The following is a 12,301-nucleotide window of genomic DNA, read 5'->3' as shown; positions in this document are numbered from 1 at the left end:
GAATTGTGAAATGCTCCTGAGGTCTCTGAATAATTTTTTTGTGGTTTTGAAAATAGTTTAGTATATTTTTCCAAATAGATTAATTAGATTTAATATCAGTATTAAAGATATTATTAAATAGATAGCATAAATGACACAAAGTAAAGATATTTACTTGCTCTAATTAATATATAAGTTAAACATTTAATAAGTATATTTCTGACCTTCGAAACCCCAATTGCAAGATTGAGGAGTAAACCTAAAAATTTTCAACATGAAAAATGCTTTAGTATGTGAGACGAGGTAAGCAATAATTTCTCCTGGCAGATTTCTGATGTTCTTGAGAACATTCTCTCTAGAAGGACTAAAATAGTATAATAGCATAAGATCAAAACTATGCAATGTAAACATTCTTGTTTAAAAAATAAATTAAAGACAATAAATAAAACAAACAAACAATCTTGTTTTACTTAAAAATGTCTAGTATCAGGATAGTGGTGTTAAATCAGAGTTTCTACCAACCAGAAAAATAAACATGATTTTATACTTATAGCACGTTTCAAAATGTTAAAAAGGGTGAAACAAATGTTGTAAAAGGATTATATAAACAAATGTTAGTTTTAGAAAGTGAGATTATAAGTTTATATTTCAGTATCATCTTAATTACCTTTATTGACTGTCCGAATATAATATTAATATAAAAAAATATAGCATTCATAAATTAGGGATATTCTAAACTCAATCCTAAACCAGCTTCATTGAATCAAAATAAGGGAACAACACAAGAAAATACACCAAATGAAAATCACTGATAGGTAGAACAAATTTTTTAGCCGCTTCTAATAGCGTATGATTGTCGTAGAATGCAGGGAAAAAAATGGTCATTCAGCCGCTCACGGCGGCTGTCACTACACCTACCTCGAAGATGGATAGGTTTCCTCCTCCAAACACGTTGTTCTATGGCAGGTTTAGTGTTGCCACTATAATCTGCATACATCATTACATCATACATATATACATCTTGTTGGTTAATTCAGTTATTCCAAATAAAATTTTTTTAGGAGTGATTCTGAAAATAGTTTAGTATATTTGACCTGATAGATTAATTAGCTTTTATATCAATATTAAAGATATTTCCAAATAAATAACATAAATGACACAAAATAAAGATATTTACTTGCTCTAATTAATGTATAAGTTATACATTTAATAAATATATTCTGACTTTCGAAACCCCAATTGTAAGATTGAGAGGTAAACCTGTAAATTTTCAACATGAAAAAACGGATCAACTTTTTCACTATAATTTTCCATATAAATTGACGAAAATTCAAAATCAAATAAAAAATACTCTAATATGGTGGCTTTGACTAAAAGATAATTGGTTTCTAATTTTTTTCCCTAAAAAATGTTATAGAGTTATATTTTGCTTATTGGTCATGGCTTATCTGTAAATAAATTACATTCTACTTTACTTTTTTAAAAAAGTGGCTGTCATCCTATTTTAGTATAATATTATTTGCAGTGTATAATTTACGATGAGTATCATACCTTTTCCTGCACCACTCTCGTTTGAGTAGATGGATGTTAGTGCAGGCGCGACACTCAATGTTATCTGAAATCCAAATTAGAGTACGGTTAATATGTCTAAAAGTATGAAATTCCCATGGTCAATTTTATTGAGGTTAAAATGAATAATCATTTAAGACACGAATATATCCTAATATCGCATACAATTAATATTTGATACGATAAAAAGATATTATTAATTACCCCAAGAGGAATGCTGAGAACGCCAAAAAAATGCAAGACCCAAGTAGTGCACGAAATTGTGATCTCAATGGCGCCAACAACTTGGTGCGCACAATTGTAATATCACTCTTTTTCACAACTTCGCACAACTAACCAGCAAGTGCACTGGGTCGTCCAAGTAATAAACCTTACGTGAGTAAGGGTCGATCCCACGGAGATTGTTGGTATGAAGCAAGTTATGGTCATCTTATAAATCTCAGTCAGGCGAATTCTAATGGTTATAATGGTTTTCGAATATAAAGATAAATAAAGCATAAATTAGAGATAGAGATACTTATGTAATTCATTGGTGAGATTTTCAAATAAGCGCATGAAGATACTGTGTTCCTTCAGAATCTCTTCTTTCCTACAGCTTTCATCCAATCATTCTTACTCCTTTCTATGGCAAGCTGTATGTAGGGCGTCACCGTTGTCAATGGCTACTTCCCATCCTCTCAGTGAAAATGGTCCAAATGCGCTGTCACAGCACGACTAATCATCTGTCGGTTCTCGATCATATCGGAATAGGATCCATTGATCCTTTTGCGTCTGTCACTACGCCCAACACTCGCGAGTTTGAAGCTCGTCATAGTCATCCCATCCCAGATCCTACTCGGAATACCACAGACAATGTTTAGACTTTTTGGATCTCAAGAATGCTGCCAATAGATTCTAGCTTATACCACGAAGACTCTGATCTCACGGAATAGGAGACTCGGTTGTCAGGCGAGGCAACCATGCGTCGTGGGTCAAGAATCCAAGAGATACATACTCTAGCTTTCGCAGGTAGAACGGAAGTGTTTGTCAGGCACGCGTTCATAAGTGAGAATGGTGATGAATGTCACGGATCATCACATTCATCAGGTTGAAATGCGAATGAATATCTTAGAATAAGAATAAGCATGAATTGAATAGAAAACAGTAGTAATTGCATTAATACTCGAGGAACAACAGAGCTCCACACCCTTAATCTATGGTGTGTAGAAACTCCACCATTGAAAATACATAAGAACAAGGTCCAGGTATGGCCGAATGGCCAGCCCCAAACGTGATCAAGAGATTAATCAAAAGAATAATTCCAAGATGATCTAAGGATATTCCAAAGATGTCTAATACAATAGTAAAAAGTTCTATTTATACTAGACTAGTTACTAGGGTTTACAGAAATAAGTCTAAGTGCAGAAATCTACTTCCGGGGTCCACTTTGGTGTGTGCTTGGGCTGAGCTTGAGCTTTACACGTGCAGAGGCTTTTCTTGGGGTTAAATGCCAAGTTGTAACGTATTTTTTGCGTTTAACTCTGGTTTGTGACGTGTTTCTGGCGTTTTACTCCAGAATGCAGCATGAAGCTGGCGTTGAATGCCAGTTTGCATCATCCAAACTCGAATAAAGTATGACCTATTATATATTGCTGAAAAGCCCTGGATTTCTACTTTCCAACGCAATTGAGAGCGCGCCATTTGGAGTTCTGTAGCTCTAGAAAATTCATTTCGAGTACAGGAAAGTCAGAATCTAATAGCATCTGTAGTGCTTTTTCAGCCTCCTATCAGTTTTTTGCTCAGGTCCCTCAATTTCAGCCAAAAAATACCTGAAATTACAGAAAAACACACAAACTCATAGTAAAATCCAGAAATGTGAATTTTGCATAAAAACTAATAAAAACATCCCTAAAAGTAGCTAGATCTTACTAAAATCTACCTAAAAACAATGCCAAAAAGCGTATAAATTATCCGCTCATCACTAAGCTCGAATGCCGTTGGAGGGCTCAAGAGTAAAGGTTAAATCATTGCACTCGAGCTGCTCGTCCGTAGCTAGCTTGTTGATGTAAAGCGTCATAGCCAAGCCACCAGTAAGAATAAAATTTTTGGCTGCCCAAAGGTTCTTGGCGCCACCAAGCGCTCGCCTAATGGGCTCCACAGCCAAGGACATAAGACCCATAATCACCCAAGTTAGTATAAGACACCGAGTTTCATACTAGTAACCTATGGTATATAATGGTATTGCAACAGAGTAAAGCTTTTCATGCTCCCCATCGTACACCTCGCTCCCCATCCAATCAGAGATGTACCAGAAGAACCCGAACAAGGCTACCCAGTTGAATGTCACAACCGCCATCAGCCGTAACATCAGTTTCTTCGGCTCCTTCATGGTCCGAAATATTTTCGAAAGCATTTAACCGCTGCCCATCTATCATCTTCCTCTTCCCTCTCACGTGACTACTCCTCAGGTAATGCCGACTTGTCCTGTACGCAAGACAGAGTCACAGCCATCAAGAATAGTAGAAGAAGGATCGAGAAAATTGATAAGATTTTCACATTTGCACAGAGTCTGTGGCATGCTTTTGTCACCGTGAATGGCAACATAACATCGAATCTCCTAAAGAAGACGGCGAAGTAACCCAGTTCATTTCCCACTGCCATGAAGAATGAAAAGTACGTGTATGCCAGTCTAATCGTTCGTTGGTCTCTATTGGCAAGGTCATCAAGGAAGTCTTTGCAACGGGCATCGATCATGTTAATCGAAATCTCCAACATCCATAATTCAATCCCAAAAATGGCTAAGGCGCGTGGCCAAGTTTTCTCGGAGGGTTGTCTCCAAAGGCGTAGCCGATGTCTACAGCAAAGCCAATTTTCAAAAAATCTATGGTGACGGCAAGGGCACCTGCAAAGATGAAAGGACGGTGCCGCATGAGTTTACAAGTTGCTCGGTTGCTGTAATAATTGAGGATGGGATGGAGAACAGAGCTAGAAATGGCGTCGACAAGCCACACCAAAGAGGCCCATCTATTCAGTTCTCTGAGAATCAAGTAGCGTGGTATTAGCCATGCTATCTGGACAGCATTGACATGATGGATCCCGGCGGTCATAGAAGCCACCATAACTTGCTTCCAGACTGGGATCTGCGCGGATTAGGGGTGTGCATGGGTCGGGTGAAACCGGATTTAACGTGACCCAGACCTGGCCCAAAATATGTACCGGGTCCATTTATGAGACCCGAACCCGACCCTAGACCCGATGAAACCTATACCCTTTCGGGCAACGACTATACCGGGTGAAAATCGGGCCATTCACATTACCTTACCTTTTCTAAAATTAAAACATAACTATAATCAATACTAATATTGTCTAATAGTACTAAATATTTAAGTCAATACAAACAACACAATATTATGCATTAGTCTTAAAGTCTTATGCATTCTAAATATAAAACATTAACTTGTCTTATAATAACTAAACAAATCAAAATATTAAAGTTTACAAAACAATAATTTCACATGAATAACCATCATCCATCAATAGCCATTAATGTTTTCAACTTGTTCCTTGTGATGTGGATGCATTAGTGAAACCTACAAAATATATAAAGTTACTCATTTTTCATATAAAAGATTATTACTTGAAATAAATAAGTCACAAATAATAAAAATAACATAAATGTACCTTCAACAATCTTCTAACTGTTATAAAATAAATCAAACTCTTGATCTCCATCTCCTTGTTTAGAAGGGCACAACCAACTTTGAGTGTATATCAAAGCTTCAGTCATTAATGGTGACAAAGAGCTACGGAAGACATCAACCACACGTCCACCAGTGCTAAAGCATGATTCAGAAGCAACAGTTGAAACTGGAATACCTAAGATGTCACGGGCTATGAGAGAAAGAATTCTGTATTTTGAAGCATTCACTTTCCACCAAGCCAATATATCAAAATTCTCATCTTCCACAGTATCCTCGGCCAAATATCTCTCCACATTTGACTTGCTATCTGCATTAGCCTTCTCTCTTTTTTGTTTTTTCCACATATTCACTCTATTTTCAGAAACGCCCTTGGCACCAGCTGAGACTTTAATATTGTCATAAAAAATATCTCTAGATGAATCTCCACCATCATCCCTCCCTTTATCATCGGCAACCTCTTTTTCATAAAACTTAAGCAACGTATCTAATGTGAGTTTAACAAAAGCAGTCATGCTAGTAGACACTTCCTTGTCATAAACATCCTCCAAACACCAACAGAGATAATCTAGTTTGTACCGAGGATCCAATACAACAGCAACAAGTAACAATGGATTAAATTTGTCAACCGGTCCCCAATATTTATCATATTTATGTTTCATAGAACATGCCATGCTTCCTAATAATTCAGAATGATTTTGGCTCCAAGATGTTAATTGAGAAGCAACAGATGCAATTTCATGAAAACATTTGTTCGATGTAACATGCAAAGAAGATGAGAAACTCAAAGTTATCTCATAGAATACTCTCAAAAAGTCAATAAATAATCTAGCATGTTGCCAATCAAGTGGTGTTGGTGGACCAACTTTCTTTTTTCCCCCACTGTTCTCTCCAAACCATCTAAGAAAATTAGGTTCTTGACCATAAAGTCTATCAAAAGCTTTTTCAAATTTCTTGGCATGTTCCAACATTAGATAGGTAGAATTCCACCTAGTTGGAACATCCAAGCACACAAGACTTTTAGATTCAATTAACTCGGCCTCAATGCAATCTTTAAATTTTTTAGTCCTTTGAGGAGAAGACCTAACATACCTGACAGCATTTCTAATGCTTTCAATTGAAGTTTGTTGCTCTTTAATTCCTTCATTCACTATCAAATTAAGAACATGAGCACAGCATCTCACTTGCATATACTTTCCTCCACACACCAACCCACCTCTTGCACGTAATTTCCTTTGAAGATAAGTAATAGCTCCATCATTCAAACTTACATTATCTACTGTGATTGCGAAAACTTTTTCAATTCCCCACTCTCTCAAGCATTTCTCGATTTCTCTTCCGACCGTATCACCCTTGTGGTTATCAATTTGACAAAAATTTATAATCCTCTTTTGTAACTTCCATTCATCATCAACAAAATGTGCAGTCAAGCTCATATAATTATAATTTTGATTTGATGTCCAGCAATCAGTTGTCAGACAAACTCGAGCACATGACTTTGCCAACCATTCTTTTAGCTTTTTCTTCTCATCTAAATACAGTTGAAAGCAATCTCTTGAGACTATCCACCTAGATGGTACCGTAAATCTTGGTTCAAAATGATTTAACATCTTGCGAAACCCAATCCCCTCAACAACTTTAAATGGCATTTCATCTAGTACAACAAACTCAGCTACAAACTTCTTACAATCTTCCAAGTTATAACCCATAAAGGCTTTGCATAGATCCTCTTCTTCCTCAATTTTGGGCATATAGCCATGAAGTGTCCCCTTCTTCCCCTCTTTAGTAAATATCCACTTATGAGCATTCTTTAAGTACTTATTTAGAGAATTTGTTCCATGTTTAGTAGAATGACAACCGTATTTTTTTTCTGACAATAATTACATTTGGCCTGGTGCTGTCCCTTTGTCTCAGTCAACGGAAGCACAGTAAAATGCTGCCAAACATACAATTTCTTTCCCCAACGAGAAGCTTCTGGATTCTCAATGTTTGTATCCTTATCTTCTTCATTAACTTGTGGTTCAGCAGGAGTTGTGGCGGCATCAATAGTAGAAGCAGCAGGATTTTCAGCAGAAGTAGCAGGATTTTCAGCAGAAGTAACAGGATTTTCAGCTTCAATTTCCATTCTTATATTCTCCTCAATCATAAAGATAGAAACCTTATAATAATTCATGAAGAACAAAACAATAATCAACTAAACAGTACACTGAACAAAACAATAATTAACTAAACAAATTAGCAAAAGCATCAGTAAACACCAAACGCATCAATAATTTAACATCTCTAAATTCACAATAATCAAAGTTCACAATAATAAAGGATCAACACCCACAACCTTAATCAAAATTCTAATAATCAAAATAAATTAACTAAACAAATTAGCAAAAACATCAGTAAACACCAAACGCATCAACAATTTAACATCTCTAAATTCACAATAATCAAAGTTCACCATAATAAAGGATCAACACCCACAACCTTAATAAGAATTCTAATAATCAAAATAAATTAACTAAACAAATTAGCAAAAGCACCAGTAAACACCAAACGCATCAACAATTTAACATCTCTAAATTCACAATAATCAAAGTTCACAATAATAAAGAATCAACACCCACAACCTTAATCAGAATTCTAATAATCAAAATCAACAACCACATCCCTAAATTCACAAATTTTTATAATCAAATTATCAAAATCCCTAATCCCTAATCAGAATATTAATTACATAACAAAATAAATTGTGATGGTTTTTAGTGGCTAAAAGAAGGGGGTTGAATCTTAGCCCCCTTTTTTATCAATTACACTTTCTGGTCTTTGAGGGGACTTTTTTATTTTTGTCTTGTCCCTAGTCACGAGACGTTTATTTTTGTCTCGTCACTTGGCACGAGATATTTTTGGTTTTAGCTCCTGTGCAGTAGAAACAGAAATGGAGTAGAAGAGAGAGAAAGTTACACCCAGATATATCCTGGTTCAGCTGCTAAGTGCGGTGCAGCCTACATCCAGTCTCCATCACAACAATAATGGAATTTCACTATAATCTTCCTGATTACAAACTGTAAAGTGCTAACCCAACTTACAAGGGGATTCCCATAGAATCATGAAACACAACATAGATGCACAAAGGAACTCTAAGGACATCTATGGCTTTTTCTTTTAATTTTGCACTCTCTGCCTTTTTCCGCTCTATGGCTTTTTCATACAAACCTCACTGTTTGCCTTTTTCCATGAGACTCAAGACATGACAAAATTAAACAGAAAAATACAAAACAGAATACATTGAAGGAGAAGAAAATCTGTAAGCTTAGGTAGCTATGAGACTTCTGTGCCTTGCACTCTCACTGCTTACTTCTAACTCCTTGAATCAAACCGTGATTGTTCACCCCTTTTATAGAGAGGAGAAGCCTTCACAGTTGAAACAAAAACCAAGCTTAACTTCTTTTTCTTCACCCATAACCGATTCGGCCAGAGAGAGAGAGAGAAGAGGTAACTCATGTAAAACCCAACATGCAAATACCTCTAGTTCTTCCTTGGTCATCAGACTTCATCAATCCGAGTGCTCCATCCTTGGCTTACTCTCCAAGATGGATTTCTGGCCCTTGATGCTTCATGATGATGATGGCTTCATCTGCTCCAATCTCTGCCTCTTCTATCACATAGCCACCTTAGCTACCTTTTGTGGTGGTTGAGCAGAATCAGAGACAAGCCATGCCTCCAAGAATCTTCACCTTGCTGGCCGAAATATTCTTCAACCATTTTTGGTATGGAGAAGCTAAGATCCCATCACAAAATCTTTCCACAAGTGATAAGAATATCAGCCACAGCATACTTTTTATTTTCTTTTTCTTGCCATCATTGAGATGGTCTTGTAGCGTGCTCTTCCTTCATTTCGGTGGCTAAGTTTTGCTTCCATGGTTTGCTGTGTAATAACTGAAGAAGAGAAGGAAAGATATGAGAGAGAAGAAAGTATGAAGAAAAGCAATCAAGTGTGTTAGAATAAATTGATTAAAATGAGTTGCTTTTACTTCCCTTGCTAGAGTGGCGTGTAGCATTAAACACATCAATCATGTCACTCATATTCTCTCTCTCATTTATGTTTCCAATACTACCAAGTTAAATTTTGAAATCCATCCTTAATGAGAAATGGAATCCGTTGGAAGGCACAAGGCAAATGATAACATTTGCTTTCCTGATGGATTTTTGGATCAAGCATTGGATCACTTAGCATATATCAAAGTTGGGCTTTGGAGCAATGAGATTCATTTTGGCCCAATAAAAATAATTCAACTCCAATAATCAGAGCACTTTTGCATCAATGTTGAAGGTTTTTATAAAGCATTTGGGCTTGCAACATTTTCTTTTATTTTCGGCCCAGTGCTAAATCTGCATAGCAAAAATTAACTTGATCACCATATATGAATTAATATTTTTGCAATTAATTAAATTAATAATGTTTAGTCATCACAAATGTTAATTTAGAGTTTTCCAAACTAATCAATCTCCCCCTTGATGACAAACATTATTAAAATTGAAATGGAAAGAAATTTAAGATTGAGTAAAGAATATTCCCTTTGAGTTTTGAATTTCTCCCCCTTTCAAATTGTTACATGGCTCTCCCTTAATATATGCCATTTTTACCAAGGGAAGCACTGACCTGTAACATTTAATCAAGCTTCAAGTAACAATGTTATTTAGCATATTCATTACACGATGCTAAATGCTTGATTTATGAGCAGAGTTGGATTGATAATCAAAACTTATTTGATATCATAAATTGATTTTCTGCTCAATCTCTAATCAACCAAAAAAAGTTTTTGAACATAAATTGTTGTTTTAAAAAATATTTTCCAATCAAATAAGAGCAACATACTTATGGTAAGAAAATATTTTTAACCACATCATGATCACAACAATTTTCACATTAATTTCCATACTTAATGCTTAAAGAAACTGCCAAAAATAACTTATTCTGCAAACATGTTTACCAAGATGAATCAGAATATTCCTATTCCACTGGTAACAAGCATATTCATCAAGATAAGACTTTCACAAGAATCAATTAACAACCAGGCAGCCATAATATCAAAACAAATGCATCACAATCATAATCAACCAAGCATTATTACATTAGGCGAATCCTTTTAACAAGGGTGATCATGAACTCTCAAAAGAGAATTTCATTCCTTGTTTTCCATTTTCAATTTTCAGCACTTTCTCCCCCTTTTGTCATCAAAGGGGCACCTGCAAAAAGAGTTTGACACAGGAAACATAATATGCAAAATATAACAGAGTATCATAGAGTATCACAAAGTATCAAAAAGTATCAAACCCAACAAAACATAATATCAGATTGAGCCTACTTAAGCCAATATCCTAAACCTAAATAGAGAATTAATCATCAGATAGATGAAGGTCAGATTCCTCAGCCCCGTCCTTACTTGCATCTCCCAGTTCCTTCTCCAAATTTTCTAACATCAAACTGACCCTGTCCTTGCATCTCATCCAAGCTCTTTCACTTTCATATGCCAGTTTGCGTGCCGCCTTGTGAGATTGGACCATGAATTCAAACATAGTTGAAAATTCTGTAAGAATTTCTTTGATGGACTTGGTGGTTTTGGATGACTCAGGTCTGCTCTCATAGTCACTCTCCGAAGCCATGGATTTCTTGTTCTTGGTTCTTTTAACAGCTCCACCACCTTTGACCATTGACACTTTGTTTTCTACTGCCTCATTCAAAAGGTCAACTTTAAAAATTCAAAGATACTGGTTAAGAACATACCATAAGGCATATTTGCCTTTTTGGTGCTTCTTACCGAGTCCCACATATGACGGATCATAAGATAAGCGAAAGAAATAGGAGTAGAGGTAACAAATGCAAATAAAATGAAAGAGTCAGAATATGTTACTCTATTGTGAGAGCCGCTTTGAGGAGTCAAGATGTGGGTGATGATCCTGTGAAGCAATGAGTTGGTGGGACCAAGGGCCTTGTGGGTAGGAGTAGTTCCATCCAAGCCTGAGAGATTTTCACATATGTGTTGAAGAACAACCTTATAGTGACGCCGACTTGTGAGTCCCCCTTTTCGGCCATGTATGCTCTCAGCCCTTCTTCTTTATATCCCAAGGCCGTCCCAATGGTGGCAGTATCAAGAGTGATGTGAACTCTCTTCACATATGAATGGATGGTGCCATCAATTAATCTCATGTTGGCGTAGAACTCACGGACTAAGCCAGGATAAACTAGTTTTTGAATGTGAAGTAATAAAGTCCATTGAAGCAATTCAAATAGAGGAGATACATTTATTCCTTTGTTGGAGAGATTGTCAAGGTTGACAAGGTAGGTTAGACAGAGATGACGCCTTTCCAGAACATCTTTGTGGAATTCAAATGAGGTACAGGAGTTGAATCTGGCAGGGTCATAGTGGGAATGTGTTTTGCTGAACTTGTTCTTGAATTCCATGGATTCCAAGTTGGCAGATTCGGTGGTGTCGTGCAGTGCAAAACCGTCTGTCTTCTGAGTACTCTTTCCAGGAGTAGCCTTCTTGGGTGGTGAATGCGGTGATGATGGAATGGAGGATGTTTGTGATTCCTCTTCTTCTTCCACATGTTCCTTTCCTTTCTTCCTTCTTGAAGAAGTTTTCTTGGCTATGACTTTTCTTCTCATGGTGTCTGTGTGTTTGGAGGAAGGTGAGGGTGATGATGATGTTGTGGAATGAATGTGTATATGTGTATGAGATTGGGGTGTGGACGGTTTTTGAGAAAGAAGAATCCGTTCACTTTTCCTAGGGACGGTTTTCTTTTTCATGGTAGTGAAAATGGAGGAGTGGAATATGAGAAGGTTGGGTAGGAACCGAATGGAGTGAGGGAGGAGGGAAGATAGGGAAGCATTAAATGTGGATTGTAGAGAGAAGGTGAAGGAAGTTAATATCCATTAAGAGCACGGTTAATAACCAGGGGATTTCCAAGAATTTGAAAAAGTGGTTTCCTTAAATATAGGGATTAGTTGAAAGAAAAGATTTGATTTGACACTATGCCTCTTTCAACTAGATTTGATAAGACCACAAAAAGATTTTGATTTT

The 12,301-nt window shown here is 36.5% G+C and overlaps 1 protein-coding gene across 1 annotated transcript; it reads right to left on the bottom strand.

The window, feature by feature from the left end:
* Nucleotides 1-4,325: 4,325 nt before the first annotated feature.
* On the bottom strand, nt 4,326-4,646 carry LOC112795235 (sucrose transport protein SUC2-like). The gene has a single exon (XM_025837174.1). The coding sequence runs from the start codon at nt 4,644-4,646 to the stop codon at nt 4,326-4,328; it is 321 nt and encodes a 106-aa protein (XP_025692959.1).
* Between the last annotated feature and the right edge of the window lie 7,655 nt (nt 4,647-12,301).

Source organism: Arachis hypogaea, chromosome 4 (assembly GCF_003086295.3).
Source record: "Arachis hypogaea cultivar Tifrunner chromosome 4, arahy.Tifrunner.gnm2.J5K5, whole genome shotgun sequence".
Classification (NCBI taxonomy): domain Eukaryota; kingdom Viridiplantae; phylum Streptophyta; class Magnoliopsida; order Fabales; family Fabaceae; genus Arachis; species Arachis hypogaea.
This window is presented reverse-complemented; position numbering and strand designations above follow the sequence as displayed.

Bases quoted from the DNA above. Each gene is read 5' to 3' on its own strand.
- LOC112795235 (XM_025837174.1), bottom strand. From the start codon at position 4,646: ATGGTGGCTTCTATGACCGCCGGGATCCATCATGTCAATGCTGTCCAG.